Source organism: Aphelocoma coerulescens, chromosome 1 (genome assembly GCF_041296385.1).
Source record: "Aphelocoma coerulescens isolate FSJ_1873_10779 chromosome 1, UR_Acoe_1.0, whole genome shotgun sequence".
NCBI lineage: Eukaryota > Metazoa > Chordata > Aves > Passeriformes > Corvidae > Aphelocoma > Aphelocoma coerulescens.
In genome coordinates this window covers 21,920,879-21,948,226 of record NC_091013.1, presented here as the reverse complement: position 1 = coordinate 21,948,226, position 27,348 = coordinate 21,920,879, and the positions used below count along the sequence as shown (strand labels likewise).

At 36.2% G+C, this 27,348-nt stretch overlaps 1 protein-coding gene across 1 annotated transcript in view; it reads right to left on the bottom strand.

Annotated features, from left to right (window-relative positions):
- The window catches only part of PUDP (pseudouridine 5'-phosphatase), a 70,043-nt gene that overhangs the window by 26,720 nt on the left and 15,975 nt on the right, over window positions 1-27,348 (bottom strand). Inside the window, exons 2-3 of the mRNA XM_069003890.1 lie at window positions 16,717-16,935; window positions 2,992-3,221 (exon numbers count right to left, since the gene is read on the bottom strand). Of these exons, the coding sequence (XP_068859991.1) occupies window positions 2,992-3,221; window positions 16,717-16,935 (449 nt within the window). The remainder of the gene's footprint in view (window positions 1-2,991; window positions 3,222-16,716; window positions 16,936-27,348) is intronic.

The following is a 27,348-nucleotide window of genomic DNA, read 5'->3' as shown; positions in this document are numbered from 1 at the left end:
TGAGGCTGAGAAGCCTGTAGTTCCCTGGGTCATCCTTCTTGCCCAGCTTCAAGACAGGAGTGACATTTGCTGTGTCCAGCCTTTGAGCACTTCTGCCAATGGCCATGATAGATCAAAGATTATGGAAAGTGGTCTTTCAAAGACATCTGCCAGATCCCTCAGCACTTGACAGTACATCCCATTAGGGTCCTGGATTTATCAATGTCCAGTTTGTTTAAGTATTCCCTGACCAGAATCCAAACAGAATAACACTGAAAAGTGTCTTTCAATCGTCTAAATAAAATGTATGAAAAAGAACACAGTGTTTTGAATATTGTGGCCTGAAATTTCTATAAAATTCGAGAACACATTGTTTCTACATATGTACAGCTCCAGATGGTTGTCATACAAGTTACACCTGTGCATTTAAGAGCAGAATTTGGAATATATTAAAAAAAATTAGTAAAATACAAAATTTCTAGTATTTAATTTCTAGATCATATTTTGATTACCTGACTGATTTACTTGATTACTTACATGACTGTGCATTGTTACTAGTGTTGGAAGTTCATATGATGCTTCGTGCAGCACAAGATAGAAGACCTAGGCTGAATTTGCAGGATGTATCTTTTTTGAAATTCCTGTGCTATCATTTTATCATTATGCTTATTAAGTTCCTAGTTAACCAAAGACTGCAAATCAAAAGGTCAACATTTAAGAAATTCCAAGATGATATTTATGACATCATTCAATGACGGTAAAGCAGATATAATATCCATTTATAAATCACTTTAAATACTGGTCTACTTGCAGAAGTATGCCTGTATAGCAGCAGCCACTGGCTGATACACCACTACAGCTAAATTCTGCATTTGTTTTTTTCTGTCTACATTGTATTTTTTGCTTAGAGCAGCAGTGAAGTTTTAAAGCAAACCTGAAAGCTCTCACTTGCTCCCTGGTAGTTTGTTTCACTGTGTAGTTTTGGTATGTACTAGGTTACTCTAGCAGGAAGCTCCAGTGAAAGCTCTTTCCAGGCGCTCATCAAGAAACCTCCAATGCTTAAGAATACATAAAGCTCCAAACAACCTTATCTCGGCCTAGGATCACAATAAATCTAATCCAGTAGAAAATATTCAAATAATATATAGCATAGGTGTATGGGCCTAAGCACTAGCTATGATGCTCTAACAACCTGTTTTGCTTGAGTCCAGTTACTTGGTTATGTAGACATTACCTCCTGATAGTTGGCCGCAGCCTTGGATGTTACTGATTCCTGGCATGAAATCCAGGTCTGTAGCTCTATTAGTTCACCACTTGGGACAAAACTCTGAAGATGACACTGCAACTGGTCACAAATGTTTTGGATAGTTTCGCATGTACTGGTTTCATTTCCTTCCTCTTGGGAATTCTGTGCATGTGCAAATTTCTCACACTTTAACATTTGTGACTTTTGTAGATGCAACAAAAAAAAGTTCAGCTGAATTATCTGCACTAAGGGAATTTGACGCTGTAAATTTCTTATAACGGAAAAATATGGATTCAAACATTTATGTCTTCTTCACAGAAGAGTTAACAAAATTAAAAACAGAACTACTATAAGCAATCTGTGACTTTGTCTAACATACCTTTAAATTTTAAAAATATTAAGTGTAATACAGATGCTACTATTTCTTCATATATTTTTTTCAATGCTAACACAACTAAAGGATCAAATACAAGTATCTACACAAGTCACTGGTCCACTGGTTTTTTGCTTGGTTTTGTGTTGTTTTTTAATGTTTTGTTCTTTTTAAGTATTACCACCTTGTGGGTTTTCTGAAATAGAACCACATACTAAGAGTTTTGGGAAAGCTGCCCTTCTGCTCCTCACATGAAATTATATTTAATTTGCCATTAGCACAGATGACATTGTTTCCCTGTATATGTATATTTGGTGTATCATTTCTGAATATGCAAGTTTACAAATGAAGTAGATTCACATATACAAAACATCAAGAGAAATTGCAACAGAAAATAATCAAACCAAACCAAAACCCAAACCCAGTTTGGTTAACTGTTTGACAGTAAACCACACTGCATCAAACTTAATTCGCTTTGTATTCCCAGGAAATGAAAATACCACTTAGACTCTGGGTGAGAACTTGAAGTATGAAAGGCTGAGGAATCTTAGCTAATCATTCCATATGTATTTGTCTAGCCTTTTTTTCCCAATAATTCTACTGAGAGAACAGTAATCACAGTCTAATTTACCTAAATTTTTTCCTTCAAATTAGCATGTAATGTATTTTTCCACAGTAACAAAACTCCAGAACTTCAGAACTTACGTTCCACTTGGGACAGAGAAGAAGTGAGAAAAATATTCTAAGGATAAAGGCAATTTAATTTAAAATAAAAATGAAGACATTATTTTAAGTAACTCTCAGCTTACGTGAAATATTCTCCCTACAGATTTCTATTTCAGAATAAAGTTTGGAAAGTTATATATAAGACGGGAAAACTAAACACATCTACTATTTTAGAAAGATTGCTCAAACTGAAAGTTTTAAATCGGAAACATGAACTATGATCTCAGAGATTTAGACTGCTAGTAGAAAGATGTAGCTTAGGAAAAATATATGTCCTCTTCACAAAGAACTATATTTAATGTTTCAACGCTTAAGAGGTAAATCAGCCATGAATGTATGAAAAATAAACTGACCTATGTTTAAATAACTGTTTCCAAACTCTGAATAGTGAAGTAAAGCTTGCAGATTTATGTATACCTCAGAAAATCATTATATTTTCCTTTTACTGCATGCCACCATGTAGCAAGTCAGAGCAATCTGCATAACAAATTCTAGATGTAGTGGGGGAAAATCTCTCTCTTCAACAGCACAAACATCTTTGAAAACAGGGTTTGCTGACTTTTAGAATATTTATATTAATCTAAGTATTTATCACATTAAAAAAAAAAATCAAAATATAGCCCAAACAGAAAATTTCTAAATTTAACTTGTGCCCTCCCCCTCTTACCTTCTCTGGTGGTGCAGGAGGGTGAAATCTCTTTGCACAAAGTAAAAATGGATCAGGATGTGGCTTGCCACGCTTCAACTCAGGGTCATCTCCCAATACAATATGATGAAAAAGTCCAAATAAGTCTTTGTGTCTGGTTGTTTTCCTCTGAAATGACACTTCACTTGAGCTGCTGGCAACAGCTATGGGTATGTTGTGTTTGTGCAAATGATGGATCAGCTTATTGACCCCTGCAAGACAAATATATGCATTTTAGTTTTTATATATATGCATGTAAGTTGGTATATGTATTAACATATACCCAATTACAAAGCTTTTAGCAATACTTCAACAATGTTGTCTTACTGAATGTAATAAACCTATTCCAAACAGTCAGTGTAAAAGAAAATTCTTGCTATATCTGAAATGTTCCTTCTAAACTCAAAAATCATGGAACATTCTGTAAGTTACATAGCTACTTTTTCTGTTATCAAACAAGGCTTTTCACAATATGTCAAAAATGTGATTAACATCACTACATAATGAGACCCACTGAAACTCATTAAGCAAGGTCCCAACATTATGTAAGTTTATTGGTTGAAACTCTGAGAGTTTGGGAGAACATTTTCTTTCACGTACAGTTATGCTTCTGGGAAAAAAAAAATCAAAGAAATACACTCTTCTCACTGGATTGCAGAGTTTTAATTTCTGAAGCAGGTATCCAGCTGGCTCAAACCAGCCCCTCAGATAGCGCAGTTTCTCTTTTTGCAATTCCTAAAGCAAGTAACACTGAGCAGAGGAGAGCAGCTGTCAGTCACAGTTGTTAATACCAGAGATTTATCTATTGATGCTGTGAACCCAGAGTAATGAACACCTCAAATCTTATGAGTAGAAACTTCAATCTGATCCAGTCTTCTAGGGAAGGTTAATGCAGTGAACAGTGAAAACACAATAGTCTGTGTAAGAGGGAAGCATACTTTGCTATTCAGTGCAAGTTTTGAGTTTTCTATGAAGGGGTTTTAATGCTCCTGTGCTGAAGCATTCTAAATGCTAGCTACCCCTCCCAGACAAACAATTATCATTACCTAATGAAGAACAAGCATGGGTGTCTGGTCTTTATCAATTCACAAGAGAAAATCCTCCATAGCTGTAAAATCATTTCAGCTGTGCTTCTTGGCATTAATCCCAACTGTACTGGACACAGGATATTAGTTTCAGGTAGTTTTGGTTCAAGCAGACTCCAGTTGACTTTTGGCTCTTTGAAACACTTGAGCACAATTCTGTTTTCATGTTCCAACTACATGAATTCTTATCTGATTTTTCATGCCTAGTTATACAAAAATAATCTTATTCTGTTCCTCCTGATTCACTGTCATAGTTATGTCTGGTGTCTGCTCCCTTAAGCCATTCCTACTCCTCCTTTGCCACCTCAGCATCTCTTGATTTGTTTCCCTTGTGACCCAGCCATTCAATTCTATAAATAACCATATTATCTGCCATACATTTTTCTTTAGTCATATGTCCAACTTTGAGAAGTTTTAAGTACTACTGATAGTAAAGTGTGTAGATTAGTGAATAGGTGCAGTAACTAATCTACCTATCTGGAAATACAACTTGTAGCTATGACTCTCTACAGATTTCTCATTTATTCTCCAGAATCTAATCAAACAATTTAATAACTGACATTTCCAGCTCCATGCTTGTATTTGAAGATGGCCTTTAAACTTTAAATACATGCACTTCTCTAATGTTAGATTTTGAGTTGGACAGACATAGCAAGCAATACTGCTCATCTACGGTCAATACCTCAGCCTTTTAAAAGCCTTCCTATGCTCCCTTAAGTGGTCATACTAAGCAAGTGCATTTTTCCCCAAACGATACTACGTTCTCTCACTGAAATATGATGTTAAATACAAGCCAACTTTTTTTTCCAGATACTTTATATCTTCATTCTGAATCATGTGAAGTAAGTCTATATTAAATTAATGGAAGCATTAACATTCCTTAATGTAAAGCAGTAGGATAAGCATCTCTTCCCTAAAACAAAATGCATTCATTCTAAGGAACTTAATAAATTGCAATGTTTATCAAGGCTACCATACATAAATGTAGCAATATAAAGCAGTCCAAAGATTATATAAGCAGAAGACTCTTCCTATCTCCTACACCCTTGCTATGATATGGTTAGTTTTCTCTAAAGTTGTGTTCTTTCCTAATAGCTAATTTTCTTCAGTCCCACTGCATCACAGCTTCAATTAATCTCTGACTGTTTATTCTATGTTTCTACTGAAGGTAGCCAGCCACAGAAAAGCACTGTTGCAAAAAGTTTATTTCTTCAGGGTTCTCTCTTGTGTTCCCCGAGCACATAATGATTTCAGTGTGTAAATGTGTATGCATGCGTGTTTGATTTCTCTTTTTAGCTTCCCTCACAACAAGGGAGCTAAAATGTAGTTGTCCCTAATGTCTCCAGAGAGAAAATATCTACATTATTCAGAAAATGCACTTTAATAAGAATATGCAACTTAAAAAATTATTATTTACATACATGTAAATACAGCAAGATAGGAAAAAAAAAAAAAAAGCAGAGGGCAAATCAGCAGCCCAGAAAAAAAATTAAACTGCATTTGGAAGAATAGGTAGCATAACTTGACAAGCTCAAAACAGTAGTAGCTGAAAAATATTTTCATTCCAGGTTTGCTTTCCTATTTGTAAAAGCTATAAATCAGGATAATGCATTTTTGTTTGCATCCATTACCACCAGTTTAGCTCTAGACACTTTGCCACCATATCAAATTACCGACACAATTATTGTAATAATTCAGCATATAATTCTTCATTAAGAAGATAATATCTTTCTTAGTATCCTTCTAATTTTTTTTTTTTTAAAGAAAACATCAACAGAAGGGGAATTGAGGAACTGCTTTAAAGATCTGTAAGAAACTTCCCCTGGCAAATACTGCCATTATATCTTCTACAGCTACAAAGGTTTTTCAATCAAATGACAATCAAAACCAACCAATTCAAAACTCAATGGCTATGAAGAAGTATACTGAAAATTCCCATGGCCTGCCTAACTTCTAAGTTACTTGTAGCTACCATGTAAGGGATCAAGACCCATCCATCCCAGTGGGATCCCTCTGCTAGACTTCTTGGGACTACCCTCCACCTCTCCTACTGAAAGCTTAATCATATACAGCAAGAATAAAAATTAAAGAAAGATCAAAAGAAATAAAGATCTCTGTTTTTCCAGCATAAGAATACAGTCCAAATGTCACACACATGCAATAAATATCTTATGCAGAACAACATAAATTCTTCAAGTAATTAAAAAAAAACTACGAATAAATATCCCACAAATGTACTCTTGTTTTCAGATAGTCAAAGAGGTAAGTACTGCATCTTTATGCTATCTCTTTAAATAAGAAGTTTTAAATCAGACACAGAAGCTTAATATATACTAACTACAATAGTTAAACACTGGTGACTATTGCACAGAACAATAGATGAAAAGAATTGTAAGATGAGTTTTGTTACAGAAGCTGCAAAGGAGAAGGATCAACTTTAAATGTCAGCATCTTTAAAACTCAATTAATCACAAATGTTGATGAAGTTATCAACTTTGAGAAAAGAAAAAGAAAACAAACCAACAGAAAGGACCTATTTCTTCTGAGACCACAGACACATTTAAAAGAAAGAGATTGGCTCTTTTGTTCTGAAAATTGCAGAAAAGCATATATATGATTTTATTTTTTTGAAAACGGAACTTTTATTCCTCCATCAGACTCCAAATGTGGTGTTGTTCTCTTTAGATTCAGCTGATAGCATGGTGACTAATACATTGGATCAACTGACAAACTAAAAATAAGACTTATACCGAACAACAAAACCCTTGGGCTAACTGTCACATTCTCCTTCTCATTGACTAATACAAACATGTACAGCAAGAGTTCAGGAAATCAAATAATGTTACACTAAAATGATCTAATGAGTATCCCTATCTAATTATTTACATGCTATTACAACACTGTTTTCTACATTATTCCTTTTAAGCCATCACATTTTATAATCAAATGACATTATTGATCATGAGGTGAAAATTAACAAGGTGAAACTCCTGAAAGCTCCTAAACTCAAATTGATGGAAAGCAAAGGGAATTTTTATTTTCCTTTTAGCTTTATACAAACATGATCTGTGTCATGCACAATACTTCAAAAGAGTGAACAGAACATATGGGTTTGCTACATTTTATTTGATATAATTTCAAATTTTTGTACCATCCCTTTTCTTGTATTTATCTATCCCCAAGCAAAACACTGTTCTTAACTTGAATCACTTCTGCATGTCCAGATTCAGATCTATTTCTTCTGAAATGCTTTCAGACAAAGAACGAAATACTATAAAGCTCTTCTATTTTTTTCAAATACTAGTCTCCAACAAAACTTTTGTCTATGAACATGTTACAGTAGTGTATAAGAATGTTTTTCAAGATAAACAAGAAAGGGATCTCCATGAAGAACTGGGCAAACACATGAGATAAGGAAGATAATTATTCATGCCACTTCAGGACTGAACCTTAATTTCAGTTTCCTCTGTTCTCCAGTTGAATGATGTCCGGTGTTCATATTTCTGCTTGCAGTTGATTCATTTGAAGGCATAACACCATAATACAGACAATCACAAAGCAAGATCTGACAGTACCTTAGCCTGAAAATCCACTTTTTGATGGTCTTATAAACACAGCCAAAGTCCTACAGTCTTCCAGCTTCAGGAAAACAGCTGGTTTGTGTACTGTCAGCACAGACTGCAGGAGCAAGGTCACATAAATGCTCAGACCTACACAGACAGCCCCCCTGCCTTCTTTAATGTTTCAATCCTAAAAAGATGAACATAAGCTGTGTAAGAAAAAGCCCTTAAATATTAACTTCACATGACCTTCTCTCAAGATAAAGTATACATTGCAAATAGGACCATAGTAAGTTAAACTCCTAGAATTTATAAGGTAGATTCTATGAAAATTAAGCTTCAAAATTACATTACAAGACCTACCTGGCTGAGAAGGCCTCAAATAAACAAAGAGTGGCATTTTTAGTGGCATATCCTTTCACAAACACCACAGTGTACTATACCCCTCTTGCCACTGTTTAGTTCTCCCCTGAGTGGCACCTAGGTACCAATTACATCTTATTTCTGCTTAATAGTATTTTATCCACTACACAATCCCAGAAAAAACCCCAAGAAATCAATAGGCAATAGAGAAATAGAAAATGTGTGTGTGTATTGTTGCCCTTAATTTATCCAAAAGCTAACATGTTCTGCTAGGAAGGACATATAGCAGACGTATCCACATTTTAGCACCCTTAAACAAAATTCAAACAGCTCACAGGGCTTTCAGATCTGCCCCAACCATCGTACATAAGCCTTTATAGCTTACAACTAATTTAGTTAAAGTGTTAACCAACTGTAAAACATTTTGAGCAGGCTGAAAGAGAGAACCATCATATACAGTAATACCTCATATTCTTCCAAATGATTATTGTCCTTATTAAAGCAATTACAGTGTCAGATGTCTAATAATCTAAGAAACAGTATAATGTAGGATTACTTTAGTTCAAGATAGTAAATAATAATAATAATAATAATAATAACAATAACAACAATACCCTCATACAAACAAAATACCATAAATACAGTTTATTTCTTAAACTAATTAAATGCAAGCATTAAGAAGTCAATGAAATCAGGTTACATTGTGAAGTTTCCATAGATTCTGTGTATTCTTCTTCACATTCAAGTGGAAATTCAAGTTAAATTATTACAGAATGCTGAAGGCTACATCTATGAAAATGATGAAAAACTTTGGCTAGACTTAAGAGTGATTATTCTGTGCCTTTCTCTTCATAGTTGTTTTTTTTAGAAAGTAAACACGTGAACTCTTAAACCAACTCAAAATAGAAAATGGGTATTTTAAAATTGATATGAAAATGACTTACTGCGTTCCAAAGCTTCTGCACACTAATTAGTTAAATAAAAAATATTACTTCTCATTTCACAGAATCACAGAACTGGCTGAGTTGGAAGGGTTCCACAAGGACCATCTAGTTCAACAACCTTCACTCACATAAGCCTCAAATCATTATGATTAAAGTAACAACTTTAGTGCTACCTACTGCTGCTGTGTATCCTTTGACATAGTTTTGGGGACTACAAAAATATTTTAGAAAAAGTGAGGTATTTAGGACATTTCACAGATTGTCTTATCCCTCTCTCCAGGTAGTTACTGGTTATTTGGTGATTGATCCAATTACATTCCTGTGCTGTGTTTGTCTGTATTTCATAATCGCAATATGCAATTTGTTTGCCAGTTAATTTTAATTGTTGAAAAGATACTCATTCTCCTTATTCCAATAAGATATACAGACCACTTTCCTTTGTACTATGTAATAATGAGTACTATCAATGACATTTATTTTATTGTCAACTGTCCTTTTATAAGCCAAAGGAAAGATTTTCTTCCCAAACTTTTTGATAAGAAATGTGGTGGTTTGAAAAAAAAAAATAGGGTGGGGTATGGAAATATGTTAAAAAGGTTTTTTTAACAGAGAACAAAAACTGTAACCATATGGGCAACCAGATCTTTCCCTATGTATATTTTATTGTATCTATATATGCTTATGCTTTCTTGGGAGGGGTAGTTGGGGGTGGTGTAGCTTATTTATTTATTTAACCTGAACTACTTACCCTCATTCAGAAACACAATCGTTTTTGTTTTTATTTTTATTTTCATATCATGTTTGACTAGTCTTTTAATCTACTACTTCTTTTATCCTGTTTCTCTTTTCCTTTGCTGATGCACATGTATGGTTTGTTTCTCTTTCCCTGCTATACTTTTGGAGCTTGTCAACACCATGTAGCCCATGCTAATACGACTACACTTGCTAAGTCTTGTAGCCCAGATGCAGCATATTCTGAAGAAAAAACAACATGGATACAGACTTTTTAAAAGAACAGTGTATTAATCAACAGATTTTCAGACCTGTGCACTGAAATATTTGTTGGAAGAACTATACCAGTCACCATACTTTTTCTTTACACAGTTTCTGCACAAATTCATACAATGTTTTGTGTTGGAAAGGATCTTAGAGATCATCTAGTTCCAACACCCCTGCCATGGGCAGGGCCTACTTTTTCTAGGTCAGGTTGCTCAAAGACCCATCCAGCCTGGCCTTGAACATTTCCAAGGATGGGACATTCATAGCTTCTCTGGGCAACCTTTCCCAGTGTCTCACCATCCTCACAGAAAAGAATTTCTTCCTAATACCAAACTTAAACCTCCTCCCTTTCAGTTTGAAGCCATTCCTCCTTGTCCTTTCACTTCATGCCCTTGTAAAAAGCCCTTCTCCTGCTTTCTCGTGTGCTACTGGAAGGTGTTATTAAGTCTCCCTTGAGTCTTCTCCAGGCTGAACAACCCCTATTCCCTCAGTCAGTCTTCAAGGAGAGAGGCTTCATCCCTCTGATCATCTTCGTGATCCTCCTCTGAACTCGTTCCAACAGGTGCAAATCCTTCTTATGCTAGGTGCCCCACAGCTGGGTGAAGCACTCCAGGTGGGGTCTCAAAAAGAACAGAGTAGAAGGGCAGAAAAACCTCCCTTGACCTGCTGGACATGCTTCTTTGGATACAGTCCAGGTCACAGTTAGCCTTCTGGGATGTGAGCACACATTGCCAGGTTGTGTTGAGCTTCTTGTCAATCAACACCCCCAAGTCTCTTGTATCAGGGCTGCTCTTAGTCCATTCTCTGCCCAGCCTGTATTGGTGCTTCGGATGACCCCAACTCAGGTGCAGAACCTTGCACTTGGCCTTGTTGACCTTCATGAGGTTTTCACTGACACACCTCTCAAGCCTGTCCAAGTCCCTCTGGATGGCACGCCTTCCCTTCAGCACACTGACTGGCCACACAGCCCAGTATCCTCAGCAAATTTGCTAAGGGTGCACTGAATCCCACTGTCCATGTTGCCAACAAGAATGTTAAACAGCAGTGGTCAAATACAACTTCGAACTTTTCTCACAGATGTTCAGTACTCCCTCACATACATCTGTTCATTCATCACTATAGATACAGTTACTTTTCTATTCACACTAAGCAGCCTGAGCACAGAGGACACTTGACCTCTGGGGAGGCAAAATCAAGGCTCTTTAGACACCCATATTCAAGTCCACTTCATTTTGCTGTAAATTTACATGACACAAGACAAGCTGTCCAAGAGTGTTTGGTGTATATCTGGAAGAAAAGACTTACTGCTGAGAAAAAGACTAAAGGAAACTAAAAGGTCCATACAGTGTTTAAATTAAGTCTGCATACATTATGCATGTCTTGATGATTTATGTTCAATTGTACACAAAAGAAAGTATTAAGGATAAATATAGCTTCTGTATTAAAAAGACTACTCCTTTTTTCCAAAATCATTTACAGTTCCCACACTGAATGTGATATGACACCACATCAAATGTGGTAGAACTTTTCAAGATTTCATCACTTTTTTTAATCAAAGAAAAGTTAAGATTACCACTCAGAGCTTTGTCAGGTTGATTAGATTTCTAACCAAGTCCAAGATAATCCACTAAGTTCACAAAAACAAATCTAAGAAACCTTAGCAGCCTCTGAACACTAAAAGCACTCAACAAAACAAAACAATCTCACTTAGAAAAAGAAGCTGCTGTTTGTTGACTTAAGTAACAAAATTATCTAAAAATATTTTTTATGTAATCTAGTTTGCTACAACAACTGAAAGCCCATCACTGGTGCTATTAATTATATACGCTTTCTCTCAATCCTCAGATGAAGTCAGGATTGCTGCTGTGAAGGTGACAGTGTGACAGAGGTGAGGTCATGCACTGCTTGGTTTAATTGCCATGAATGCTTTAACTTGGATAGCCCTGAACAGGCAGTTGGACTAGAGAACATTTGTACATCCCTTCCAACTGAAATAGTTTTGTTCTATTCTTTCTATTCTGTTCTATTCTATTTCTATTCTATTCCATTTCTGAATCTCATGAAACTATGGAAACACAGCTCTCAGATAAACCTCCTTCTTTATTTGTTATGACATAACTGTTTAAAAATGCTATCTGCAATGATATGCTATTCTTTCTCCAAGCTACAAAAGTAGAGGTGGAAACTCCGGCCTACCCCCACTTTAGAAGGCAATGTCTATAAATAAAGAATTTTATCTTCTCATCTTATTGCTCCCTAAAAAGTATCAGAGATCCTTCTGGTTAGAGAGACTTCCTCTTCCTCAAATCATTACTCTCATTTTAGTCTGGATATACTGACACATGCACGACCATAGAAAGAATGTAAGTTCTAAATTTTACATAATTCAAAAACTGCATCAACCGTGTTGCTGATTTCCTGATGAAAGCATGTTTGGGTTACAGTCCTTTAGAACTTGATGTAAAGGCCAAATGTTTGATATCAGCCAAACAGGAAGCACCATTCTGAGTTTGCAGCTAATTGGCTGATCTCTAGGGGTTACAGGCTCACTGAGCCCAGCATGGACTCACTAGAGTTTCCTACCATTAAAACAAAAACAGCAAGGAAAAGAAAAGATAACATGGTAGGAAGTCTGTTTAACTGTCAAGGGCACAACATGAATCAAGGAAGCAACAGTTAAGCAAACTAGACTGCTGGTTGAATGGAACTGTTCAGGAAAAAAAAGAAACATTTGGAGTGAGTTGCCATTGAAATTTGAACTGTTTTCCTTTCTTCTCTTTTTGTGCTTTCTGACTGGCTTCATTTGGTACTAAAATTGAGGTATGAAATTATCTCCTCATGGCTGCAAGAGACAGTCAACTTTCTTCAACTGGAAAATAGCTTGCACATCACATTTTGCACTGGCTGAACAGAAGATGCAACAACTAAATCCCAGTTATCGTGAAAACAACCCAGGAATGGGAAATGTCCAAAAGGTATACACAGCCACACAATCCTTAAAGATCTGTGCTTTGTGATAATGATGATGAGGCAAAACTCAGAGACTACAGAGAAAGAGTAACAGTAGTTTCATAATCCTGACATAATTATAGCAACTGTTGTATAATTTGGAGTTCAGTTTTCTCACCCTGTATATATTCTAGGTTTATGCAAAAGCACACCTATATATGTCTAGGTAAATATACATATGCATGGTTTTCTTCTGTTCTGCTTGTCATTCCCTCATCTTCTGACTATGCACTTCCCTGCAACTTAGAAATGTTCAAAATGCATTTGCAGAAACAGAAAGCCTACTACATTACTCTTGTAGATAACAATGTCTGTACTCTGACAGAAATATTTAGAAAAGCAGCACAGTGACAGGCCTGTCATTTTGTAAGTGTCATCTTGGATTAATTTTTCTCCACTGAATCAAAATTACCATTCCTTAAGATTCTTTCAGAACTAAAAATAAATCTAACTGTGAAAAACTCTCAAATAGTTACCAGAAAATTCCATATTGGAAATGGATGTAGCCTCTTCTTAGATGACATTTGTATTTTGACCACAGCCTGATGTATTGAAGCTCGTCTGTCAGTCTGGCATACTCAAATAGCCAAAATTCTGTCTTCAGCCACTAATATCTCAGAGGTGTTGTACACTAAGTGTTATGCCTATCATATAAGCCTGTGCCATAGTTTAACCCCAGCTGGACACTAAGTACCACACAGCTTCTCACTTTGTGTGTGTGTGTGCTCCCTGGTGGGATGGGAAGAAGAATCACGAAAAAAAGCAACTTGTGGGTTGAGATAAGAACAGATTAATAATCAAAACAAAGTAATAATGATAATAATAATAATACCAGTTGTAAAATGAAAGGGAGAGTGGGAGGGACAGATAAAACCTAAGAAGAATGATGCACAATAGAATTGCTCACCACCTGTTGACTGATGCCCAGCCCATCCTCAAGCCACAGTTGGTCCCTCTCCTGGGTGACAACTCCCGTTTATATACTGGACATGATGTGCTATGGCATGGAATATCCCTTTGGCCAGTTCAGATAAGCTGTCCTGGCCATGCTCCCTCCTTGCTTATTGTGTACTTATACACTGGCAGAGCACGAGAAAATGAAAAATCTTTAATTTGGGGCAAGCATTACTTAAACATCAGTGTGTTATCAACTTTATTCTTGTACTAAATGCAAAACACATCACTGCACCTGCTACTAAGTAGAAAATAAATTCTATCTCAGCCAGAACCAGGACAGGTTTCTCACCTGTCAGACAAAGAACTGCTTTACAAATTAAATAGTCATTTAAATTCCACACTATCCTTAATCTTCACTGATATACCTGTCATTTACTTGATTTAGGAATTTACAGAGCTATCATCTTTGGCAAGACCACATGCATAGCTCATCCAGAAACAAATGCCACTTTTTTTGAGTCACTTTTTCAAACATCATTGGTCACTGTTTAGCATTGCTCTCCACCAAATCAAATTTCAATCCAATTTTTTGGACAAGCTTTAGAAATTGATTGAAAAACAGAACCTCACCCATTTACTAAATGTCAAAAGATGACCAGAGACACGGCACTTTGGAGTCATCTTACACCATTAATATGACAATTAACTTTCACTTTCCTGTATTTACCTGTAACCATCTGAAAGATCAGTTTAGTCAGAGAACAATGTAAACTCAAAATGTTACCACAATCTTACATCTTGCACAAGACATGCAAGGAACCCATTTTTAATTAAAGAACATTAAGTGACTGTAAAATAAATCCATAATCCATTAATAAACATCCTCAGAAGATACAGAAAGACAGAATGAGATTTAAAAATCTGGTTCACTGGAGAACAGTTTCTAAAGAAACTAAATAGTAAGTAACTGGAGCCATTTTCCTCTAGCTTATTAGCTGTCATCAACTTGGTTTCCCAAAATTCATGGCAATTCAGCTTGTATCTCGTATCCTGTGACCAAGTAAGTACAGATCACATCACTTTAGTGACCAAGGATGCCTTTGCTCTCTACAATGGCCACTGAGCATAAAGTATTCTAGTTCACATCAATTCTGCTTTAGAATATAGACTGAAAAAAGTTATCACATGTATTTAGTTGAACTGAAAAGACAATCAGTTGAACAATTTTGGTGATGACAAAAATGTTTACTTGTTTTTCCTAGCACTAATTTTGCTTGTTTCATCCATAATAGTCCAGCTTCAGTGAGCCTAAAATTCACTTTTTGAAGGCAGGAACAGTACAAAACTTCATGTTTCCTTTGGCTAATCTGTTTCATCACCTTTGTAACTCTGTTCAAGCCAGCTCAGTCACATTATCACAATCTTCAGCAGGCATGGAGTATCCACTTAATAGCATCAATTACGCATGTTGTTTCTGTACAGCAACTCTTCTCTGCGTCACCTAACACTTTATCTGGTCTGTTCATCTGGCATTTTCTAAACCCAGACAAGGACTTTTTATTTGGCTTGCAAAAGATATATTTGAAAAGCCAGTCCCAGAAGCTGGAGATGAAAAACAAAAAACACATCCATCCAACTTTCTTATTTTTCTGGGAAGTTTAACTAGGCTTACAGTTTCAAGTGGATTTATAAGTGAGAGAGATGCAATTTGAAAAATCTTGTACATAAAAGACGTTAGAGAGATAACTAAGTTAGAGAGACAACTAAGATGGACACACAATATACTAAAGTTTTTAAGCTGCTGAAAAAATCACAGCTATTATTTTTGCTGCTTGTTATTTATTCGTAACATATCACATATTTTTAACCTTTATCTTCTTAATGCATTATGAAACTAGATATAAAAAAGCTTCTAAAAATTAAAACATTAGTGCACTGTAGAAATTGTCAGAACACATGAGCACACATTCAAAGAGAAAAAATAACTGTTAAACGTACTTTGACATGCAGTTATTTCACTTCTAATACTTTTTTATAGTCCTTTCCTCCTATTTTTTTTCCCTTCATAAATTATTGATATTTGCTCCAGAAAGTTTAACATTGTACATAAAGTAAGCAGCAATCCTAGCTTTAGGTACCGATAGTGTTGCATGGCTGAGGATTTCTCCCTAAGCATTTCAAATCTAAATGTAATTGAATACAAAATTATGCATTCCCGCTACAGGTAAGATTCATCCTCTTGCTTATCTTGAGTTACTTCATTGAAGCTACTCACTTGGGCATCCTGCACAATCACTGTTAAAAGACACATATCTTCAGAAGGTAAGGAAACTCACCTGTCTTAGGATAACCTGAAAAATCCTCCTTCTCCACTGACACACTCAGACACTGTACTTGAATTACAATTTTCAGGTTAGGCGAGATCAATCCCAACAGAAAGAACCCATGGGCCCACATACTTCTAAAGGTGCAGGCAAAGGCATCTATGCTTCACAAAGTCAGACTATGCTTATGGTCACGTAAAACACAGCTGCCAACAACAATTATAAAGAATGTTTAGTTTACTAAACAGAATTAACACACATGTATCTAGTCCTTTTTTTTTTTTTTAAACATGAAAAAAAGCTTTTCTCCAAGTAAATAGTGAAAAAAAATCTGTCAACTTTAATATGTAAAATATCCTTTTAAACAGGTAAATAAAGAGGTGGATTTAGGTAAATTTTCTAAAACAAGAGCAACAAAACAATCTGTAAGGTCAACTGCTTTGTGGAAGGCAGACTACAAACTTCTACCTTGATCAGCATTTAAATAATTCCATAAAGAGTTTCTAAATGCTGCAAAGAAACATACCTGGCATCAACTCAGCAGTATGGAATATCTTCTCCTGCATCATTTTACTTTCATTTAATAATTCTTCTGTGGTTATTGGAAGACCTAGAACTTCCCGAATAGTCTCTGCTGCTTCGGGGGCTTGTTTACCCATAACCAAGGATTTCACATCCCAGTTATAGGTCTTTCCAAAACGCCCACAGATCTGTTCAAACACTACTGAATAGAGATGCTCAGTATCTGTAAAAAAAAAAAAAAAAAAAAAAAAATAAACCTATGTATAGACAGGTAGGCAGCTGGTCTTGCAAATAGACCACATAAATGGTCAGAGAATGAACTGGCAGGACCCAGAGGGCACAGTAGCAAAGTGGATAAAATTACTCCCTTTATTTGCAGGAGGGAACTAATCCTTCTACAATCACCTCAGAGGTACCCAGGTTTTTCAAGCTGTCATTTCTGCATTAAGAAAAGGTAAATTAGGGTCTTAACAAATAACTATCTGGACCTGCTCTTTCATCACCTTTCTTTACTATCCAAGTTAGCAAGCAGTGTCGTGATTAAAATACCCTATTTAGGCTTTCCATGAGAAAGAAAAGAAAGGAAGGAAGGAAATCTGGTACTTGGGGGGATGTCATTACATATTCCATGTAAATTGAAAAAAGAAAAAAGATTTAATTATTTAAGAGTGTCTTTGAGCGGAAGCTTCTGAGTGCCTTCAAAGACATTACAGTCATTATTACAGTGCTGCTGGCACCACTGTATTTACAAGGGATTACTCAAGCAAAACACACTTATATTTCCAGAAGATTTCAGACAAGAGTAAACTTCAGATTGAATTTTGGCAGTGATCCTATCAGCTTATATGTCAAAGGTGGTTTTAGGTTTAAAGCTTTTTTTTTTTTAATACAAACAAACAATTCTACCTTTCCTCCCCTCCTCCCCCAACAAATTTTTGAAAAAGAAGGTCATTAACATTTAATTTAACACTAATATGGGGACAAAAAGTACTTTCAGCTCTTGTCCTCATTTCAGCAAAGACCTCGAACACTGGTTTTTCTACCAGTCTGTTTATCTTTTTAAACAGTCTCCTCTGAAAAGTCAGCTACTGCTGTTAACCATGCTTTAATTTCCTTCTAATGCATGTCTCTGCCTTCTGTATCTCTAAAGACATGTTTATTATTATCACTTTAGCAATGAAAGGCAAAAGCAAGGAAATAAACTATTTAGAGAAACTAGGGACTTCACTTATCAACATGTCCTATGCCACGTAAAAATTTTTTTAATGGAGATAATAAAGTAGTGAAATTATTCATGTGTATATTGTCTCACTTTCTGAATACATCAGAATTATGCAGGAGTGATTAAACTTTAAGCTTTAACAAAGATACTGTGAAGAAAACAGTCTGAAGAAAGAGGCACAGAGCCCATGACTACAGCACATGCCAAGACCTTCCCCGCAGTTAGACAAATGCTCCCTGCTTCACCACAGTAATCTGTTGTCCTGAGATCAGCAGACAATTCTGATCTGAAAGCAAATGAGAAACACAGGGGCCATTTCACCATCATATGAACTTGCAGTGCAGAATACATTTTCTGCCACCTGCCAGAGTGCTTTAGTCTATGTCTCCCTTCAGTAACTAGAGGGGATCTTGAGCCAAAAGATCAGATAAAGACTCAACATACTTGTCTGGAGTATTTAACAGAGCAGCAAAGGTTTCACAAAAACCTCTCACCTTAAAAATAGAGGCAAAAAAACCCCCCACCTGTACTACTCTTTGTAAATGCTCCTTAAACAACTACACCTAAGGGAAAAACGTTACAAGTGATCGTGGAGACCCTTCAAACACACAGGAAAAGTGTCACAGCAGAAACACAGGCAAATGGACTCTGAAAAGTATTAAGCTGGCTAACATGAGGAAGGAGAAAAGAAAAAAGAACAACAACAAAAATTCCTCCAGTTTGCTTGAAAATGCCAGGTGGTACTCTCTGCAAGCTAGGAAGGTAACCTAAGAATACGATTTTTAAAATTCACAGTTCTCACTTTCCTTTTTTTTAAAATAAACTAGTTTTTCTTCTATATCTCAGACTCACCAGGTGATGGACATAAAATTCTTACCCAAAGTTTAAATTTGAAACTGAAAATCAGTCCTCATCCTATTAAATAGTACATAGCAAGCTAAGAAGAATTAAAACAAAGCAAGAAAACAAAAAATTCTAGAATGTGAAAATTTTCCTATGGATCTCTAATATAATTACATGTTAATCTATTTGAAAGGTTCAACTTTATAGCTAAATATACTACTTTAAATAGTCTCCCACATTTTAAATATTACATAGCTGACTTGTGAATGAAATTTTATTTATTTTCCTTAAAAGAAGCTTAATGATGTCCAGATTGCAGACCTAAAAACAGTCTTTTATGCAATGTTCCAGTCTGTCAATAGAAGAGCACTCATGAACAAATTTGAGTCAAACCTATTAAAACAATTGCTTACTTATTCATACTGTGCTATAACATAGTTTTCTACGTGCTGAGAAACAAAACAAAACACAAACCAAACAAACAAGAATACTCCCAAATTAGTCAACACATTTGTATCCTACATTTAATTTAAATATACCTAAGTCCTACAAAGCAATGTATATGTTTGGACAAGCAGGATGCCAGAGAGCCTTCTTTCCTTCCCTCCCCTGATTAATTACAGTTAAAAGACTTGGCTTACAAAACCTTTAACCTTTCTTTCAAAGAGACCATTTTCACTCTGCCTTAAGTCATAGCATGTGGACTCTGAACATTGATGTAGTTGCAATGAAAATTAACAGAATTTCAAGATTCATGACCTCTTGTAGGATTCTCCATATTTGTATTGCTTGAAAATCAACATGATTTTAATTTTCATGAGTAGATGACAAAAGCATGGATGTGGACATTTCCCTTGCTCAAACAGATATATTTCACTACAGTACATGAATAAAATCTGAAATCTGAGGAAAAAATTATGCATATATACACTGGAATCTGAGAAGGTCACTGCTGATAAATCTCCATTTCCTACATACATGTAAAACAGATAAGGACATTTTTCTTTTAATCAAAGACAAAGGAAGATCTGTATGTTCCCCTTATAATTAAAGAGCAGTAAATAAATACTAAATAATGATACAACTTCAAGATTCCTATCGGAAAGGAGCAATCTCAAAAAAAAGGCAGGCTAACTTTTTCACCATTGTAACAAGAAAGAAACCACACACAGTTCAAAGGATTGATCTGAGTTTAAATATATCAGTGAAGCATAATTTCATACTGCTATAAATCTACTATATGAAAGAAATTATGTCTTATTTCCACACATGAATAAAACCCATTGATGAAATGAAACAAGCAAGAGGAATTAAAAGTTCAACTCAAGTGCCTAATTATAGGCACCTACTGTTATTTACTCTGGTATGTCCAAGACATCCACACATATCTAATGTTAAAAAGGTAATTTGGGCAAGACTCACACATGGCATGAGCAGGCAGATGCCCTACAGCATTCCAAGTGTTTCACACTCACACACACATTTCAGCAAGTGAATACAGCCCCAGCTGCTAGCCTTCATCAGGAATACAAGCTGTGAACACAATAGGACATATGTGGTAGTGGCCTATTCTAATAATGGGAAGGAAAAGCAAGAATTCTTAGCTCCAGCAATTTCCAATAAATGTATACGCTTTCAAAATACTCTTTTTATTTCTAGCTCTCATCTCTTGAAATATCTTTTACATGGACATTATCAGCACAACATACAGTCCATTTGCTCACTACATTTCACTGGGAATGAGTAACATTCATTCCCTAGCCACATATCATCTTCTAGTCATTTTTATAGCGACCCTTCTTCTATATAAAAGCATAGTCAGCTCCACTGGTGTTGTTTAGAGCGTGCAAAAGCCAGTCACAATAAATACAAATAAAGTGTCAAGAATGACAGAGGCACTGGATTACTCAATTTGTGATCTGGCACAAAAATATGCTGACATGTATCCAAAAAGACCTACAGGTCACTTGGCAACCCATCACAGTGAATATCCGGAGTGCATGATCTGCTCGAATCAGTGCAGAGTCACAATTAGATGTGCAGATCTGCCTAGGCTGGGGGTACAGCAAACATCAAAACAGTATGTAAGCCTCATCTCTAGCACTTATTTACACATAAAGAAAACTTAAGACAGGAAATTATGACTTCATGAATACAGAATTTCATTTTTCTAGAAGATTATACACCTTCAAATTTAATATTATGTTATTGTTATTCTAAAATAATCTCTAGTTTATCAAGGAGATTAGTAGGCATCAAACATCCTTTTAGCCATAGCTCATCTTAATCATTAGTTTTGAGTTCATTATTTGAATAACCCATCTCAATTTTGCATTACGCTTCCCAGATGAAATACAGCTATGATTTATCCTTCTGCTAGGACCCTAAACCATCTTAAATAGAGTTTTAATTGTGTCCATTCAATGTATTTCAGTAATTCAAAACTAACAAACTAAACTCTGCAGGATTTGATTTTTTTTTTTTTTAAGGGATAGAAAAGCAGTCACAGTTTTAAGTTAAGCAACAGGTTCCTTGTGTCCATACCTGTGAGGCAAATTTCTACTCAATTGTAGAAGAGAATAATTTTCAGTATTCAATTTAGCCAAATTTAAACAGAGTCAGTAATTTTTACCAACATTTTGGCTGGGGACTGAGAAAAACTCTTAAGATTTTGTCCCCATCAATACTGAATGAACACATAGGTGCCTATGATTTTGCTTTCCTATCAGTCTTCCACATTATTCCCATAATCTCTTTCGAGTATGCAACAGTGTAAAAAAACATACAAATTACTGCAACACTCAATTGGGGTACAAGAGATAAATATAATTATAAACCAGAATATAATTATAGAAGTGTGAATATTTCCCCTGCTTTTTGCAACTCATTTGGTGGCATTTAGCATAGTATAAACTGTTAACTTGCAAACAAATCTATGCAAGAGCTGAAATGGGGGCAGTTGGGACTAGATCAATCAAGATTAGATATTTCCTCTACATGTAGAGTAATAACATTCACATTTTCTCTCTCTTCTGGGTTTAGATAAAACACAGGCCTTTGTGTGTTTATTCTCCCACTGTATCAACTAAACAGTGTTAAAGAACATGGGACACAGCAATGGCAAAGCCAATTTTGACAGATTTCCCACCAGAAACACTAGCTTTGTCTAGTCCAGAGTATCACATACTCAGTCATTGATCCTCATACCCACCTATTTCAACATCAGCAAAATCATGTACTCATGGTTCTTCTTCCTCTCCCTCTTCCAAGCACACAAAAGATACGGCTGAGCAGCTCACTGACCAGTTGTGTCAAGTCTGTGAGACTCAGGAGTGAAGTAATTGCTGCAGCACTGCATGCAAGCCAGGGAATGGATGTCTTTCAGTAAATCTCTGTATGTAAAGAGATCTCTCATCAATCTTGCCATTCTACAACATCTCTCCCCACAGGCAGTACATGCTCTTAGCTCATTCAGTTACACAAATGAACCAACTCTTGAAATATGTGGATTTCAACAACTGAGAATGTGTGTATCAAACAGTGAGCCATTTAAACATTTCCAAATGGTGTGTGGACTATCAGAGATTTTAGGAAGTACCACTGGCAAAATGAAAGCCACATGGCTATCCACAAAGTTGCAAGATTCTGCTGGTGGTTTTCCTGGTAAAAACCAGGAAAAGAAAAAAATGGGAAACCAACGGCCTCTGAACAACAAACTTAGAATAGATCAAGGAACATTCTCTCAAGAGAAAGAAGAAGCCAAGGTATTATTATCCACAATTTAGAAATTACATCTCCATCTCAAAAAAGATTCAAAAAACCCACAAAACACAAAACCAAAAATGGTTGCTGAGGGAGCAATAGTCTATGTCACTGAATGAAGGTTTGTGCATAACTCATTCGCCATTCTTTTTACTTCCTCATTTCTTTCAGAGAGAATCTGAGACTTTCCTCTTACAGTATCAGCAGTGAAACAAGACAGATAAAACCAATATGAACAATGCAAAACAGTAGTAAGCATACAACTGTCACTGAAACAGATCTGAAATTGCAAAAACTAGCTTTAACCACACAGAATCCATTAAGAATTAGAGCTGAAGCCTCCTGATTTAGCCAAGCAAACAGAAATAAAGGAGATTTACTTTTTGTTTAATAAACAATCTATAGTAGACAACTATCTTGAAATTTGTGTCAAAAGGTCAGTCCTGCACTTTCCCCTCAACATCCTCCCATTCACACTTTCATTACTATGAAAGCTAGTTTAAAAATGCATGACTATGGTTACCCATGATGGCTAATAGGAGAAAAAAACAGCAGTTTAACAGCTGACCTCAAAATTACTTACAGCAGCCCAGTAAAAGTAGGGATGAAGGCAGCAGGCAACAGAAATTACCTTTTGCACAATAGCCTAACTATTACAGCTCTAGCCCAGAAAATGAAACTCAGTCTTTCAATCCATCCTAAGGGCCTGAGACTGTTTTTCTAACATACCCTGACATTTGTGATGCTATTATGTTATATACATATATACACTTTCGTACAGATAAACCATTTATATGCTCGTACATATATATATAAAAGGCATACAGGCAAATATTTTTATATATTTATTTCTATATAGTGTATGTATAGAACTGTGTTTTACAGGCAAAAGTGTCTTTTCAAAAATAAAATTCAGGATGAGTACTAGCCAGTGAATACAAATCAACCTGGAGCCTCTTGACTTAACAGCTCATATTAAAGGAATGTGGTTCAAAATGCTTAGCACTGAAAACACACAAGGAAAAGGAACGTGCTATTCTTTACTGTTGTATTCCCCCACTCCTTCCATGAACTTGTTTAGGAAGAAAAATGAAATCTAGATTTATCATCTTAGACACACCCACTTCACTGCCACAGGAGGAAATAAGCACTGTTTCCACACATGCCCAACTGAAATATTTGAGCCATGCCTAAATAGCAAGGCTGTACCCAGCCAGGAAGACTGAACCTAAAGGCACTCTGGACCACCAAGGGAAATGCTGCTGCTGTATTCACTTCTTGTACCTTTCCACTGATCTTCATCATAACCAGCACCACTTAAATTCATCTTATTGTTCCCTGGAAGTTAAAGAAAGTTGAAGCATCTATTAAAATAAACATCAAGCACCAAATAATGGCTACTTCAAAATCATATGCTAGTTATAAAGAGCAAATTATTCAGTAAACCATTGTACATGATTGATAAACCATAACTTCCAAAGAAAAAAATTATTATAATTGCTGAAAATTAAAATTACTGCTTCAAAGTTAATTGAGTAATGATTTGTAAATAATTATACTTTTGATTAGCACTTAGAAAAACTCACTGAAAAGATCCATTATTCATTTTAGTAAGGAGAAAGTATAAGTCTATTCTGGAGCTTTAATTTTTGCAAACCTACTTCTTTTTTTCTGTTGTACTTGAATATTAATATAAGTACACTCCAAGGTAAATGAACATGTTACATTGCGATTACTTTACTAAGTCCAAAGAAACATGCTGCCACTGGCTAACTCAGCGCTGTCAGTCTGTTTGCCCTTCTCTGATGTGAGACATCCTACCATGAATTCAAGTTATTGCTAACAGGTTTAAACATAAAGCAAGTTTGATGCTCAAACAATAGCAGCTGCATGAAACTGTTCCCAAATGAGAATCATGTATTTGCCCGTTTGGGCTTACATTATTGGAGAATTCTTCAATGGCAGCTACAGAGGAAGCCAATTTCTCATTTTATACGCAGAGAAACATGGTACGTCTATGGGGAGAGGAAGAAGCTTCTGAACAAATTCAAAAGGCTTTTAGTTTATGTTAATATAGCAGACATATCTTAATGCTATCTTGTATTCACATATACCCCTTATCCTTTTTTAATGCCACAGGGAAGAGAAAGAAACAGTTCACAAATAAAGCATGCAAACTCTTCCAATGTGGAGCTGTAAACAAATAATCTGGTATCAATGCAAAATAGAACATGAAAACATAAAGAGAAATCTTCTATTTCAATTCCAGACCACAAGGGAATCCAACTTTGAAATATAAAGGCAATATACATAACAATACAAAATATTCTAAAACTGTACTTATTAAGCATCATCTATTTGACAGCATATAATTTGTTTAACAATAGAAAATCTATTGATTCATAGAAACTGCCTGATATACTTTCTTAGGCTCTCATACAGGGCCTTAGCCATTAAAGACAGAACTATGAAAACAGCAGCTGATACGGTGCATGCAAAACCCTGCTTGTTGGGTGGAAATCTACAGTTAACAGACAGCTTCTTAAAATGTGTATGGGGAGACTCAAGTCAGGCAACAGTTACACTGTCATGAGTATATGAGCTATTATACCATGGAAATTTATACAAGCAATGTTCTCAACCAGAGGAGCAATTACCAGCTCTGAACATGCCATCAGCTTACAACATGTTCATAAGGAAGTTAGCCTTTCACCAAGGGGGTATCTCCTCTTCTTCAGATGTTGCTGATAACACAGAGCAGCAGTTCACTGGCCCAAGGAATGCAAACAGGGTTTAAAAAGTTGTTTTGAAATGAGATGTTCCAAGGCACTTGTATAAAACCACTACCACACAAGGTAGCCGAAACCACAAGGGTCACTGTGTTATCAAAGTCAGCAGAAGAATAGCTAATTGTATCTTCCTAATTAAGAGTCTGGTGGGTTGACCCTGGCTGAGCCAGGTATCCTCCCAAGCCCCAAGCTGCTCTGTCATTCCCCTCCTCAGCTGGACAGGGAAAGAAAATATAATAAAAGATTCATGGGTCAAGATAAGGGCAGGGAGAGATCACCCACTAGTTACCATCACTGGCAAAACAGACACAATTTGGGGAAATTATATCAGAGTAGGGGAATAAGAAATAACACCAAATCTTAAAAAAACCTTCCCCTACACCCATCCCTTCTTCCTGGGCTTAGCTTTATTCCCAAGTTCTCTACCTCCTATCCTGCAGCAGCACAGCTGAACAGGGAAGAAGGGTTGTGGGCAGTTCATCACATATCTCTGCTGTTCCTTCCTCTGCAGGAGTAGGACTCCTCCAGCACCTGGAGCGTGTCCTCCCCCTCCTTCTTCAACAACCTCGATGCCTGCAGACCTGTTTCTCTCACATATTCTAGCTCCTCTGTCCTGGCTGCTGTTGCTCAGCAGGTTTTCTTCACCTTCCTATATCTGTTATTCCAAAGGTACTTCCACTGTCACTGATGAGCTCAGCCTTGGCCAGCAGCAGGTCCCTCTTGGATCTGGCTGGCATAGGCTCAGATGGACATCGGGGAAGCTTCTGGCATCCTCTCACAGAAGCCACCCCTACTGCCCACCCTTCCACCCCACTGCTCTGCTACCAAAGCCTTGCCACACAAAGCCAATATAAATATACACTTTCTATGGGAAGAGCTATCCATAAGAAACATAACCTTCCTTGAACAGATATCCATAGCTGTTCTGTTTAACCCACGACCTAAAAGAGCAACAATGGAAAAAAATAGTTATGAAAAGGGAAAAAAGGGTCAGGAAACTTTATTCCTTCCTCAAAAAGCAACATAACAAAATGAGTCCATAGAGAAAATTGTCTTCTGCTCACCACAGGTCTCTCCTAGTACCAACTTCCTTATTCTCGGAAAGCTTTCATCTTTCTAGGAATATATACATATTCTCTCAGAAAGAGAGATTATACGTATATATATAAAGACTTGATCAAGTTGCAAATTCAAGATGTTTGACTTTCAGTGTTACATGTCTCTAAATCACTTTCTGTAATACTGTCAAAATGTCTGCTTCCTCAACAGAGGAAACATTTCAAAAGACAGAGTGACTTCAATAGAAAACAAAACCATTACTTTTCCACTGTGGCCTTAGACAATGTTCTAAACTTAATGGTGGCAATGTGTCAAACATACTACCACAGAGAAGGTGTAGAGAACTACAGATTAATAAAGATAATTTCTTCTGTCCACTCAAGAGTGCATAAAATTCTTGAGGTAAATCTGTTGTTGATGGAGTAATTTCTCTGCTATGATAACACCAAGAACAGAAAATCAAACATCAACAAATAGCTTGATTTTCCAAGAGCAAGGACATTTCATCGTGGCTGACTACCTACATACAAGAGCAAAGTGTCAGAAATACTGCAGAAGATCTAAACACAACAATTCTTTAATAGTTTTATAGCAAGAACTCCTTACAAAAAAGAATCAGTGCTTTGAGATTCACAAGGCAAGTGTGATACAGCATATGGAAAATTATGTTTTATGAGCTGCAATGACTGTTTGAAAACTGTAGAAGAAACTTCAAACACATTATATAAATACCAATAAAAGGAACTTCCAACATGATGTAACAGTGGACTTCCACACAGGTGAGCCACAGGCTTCTCTGAAGATGCATGACCACAGCCCTCACCTCCCATGTGGGCCTGAGGATCAGAGTAGAGGGTTATTCTCACAGAGTGCTGAAAAACCTCACATGACAGCAAAAGTTGTCCTGGCTCCAGACTCAGCACTAAGCCAGAGGTAGGTCCTAAATGAGTCTTGGATCAGA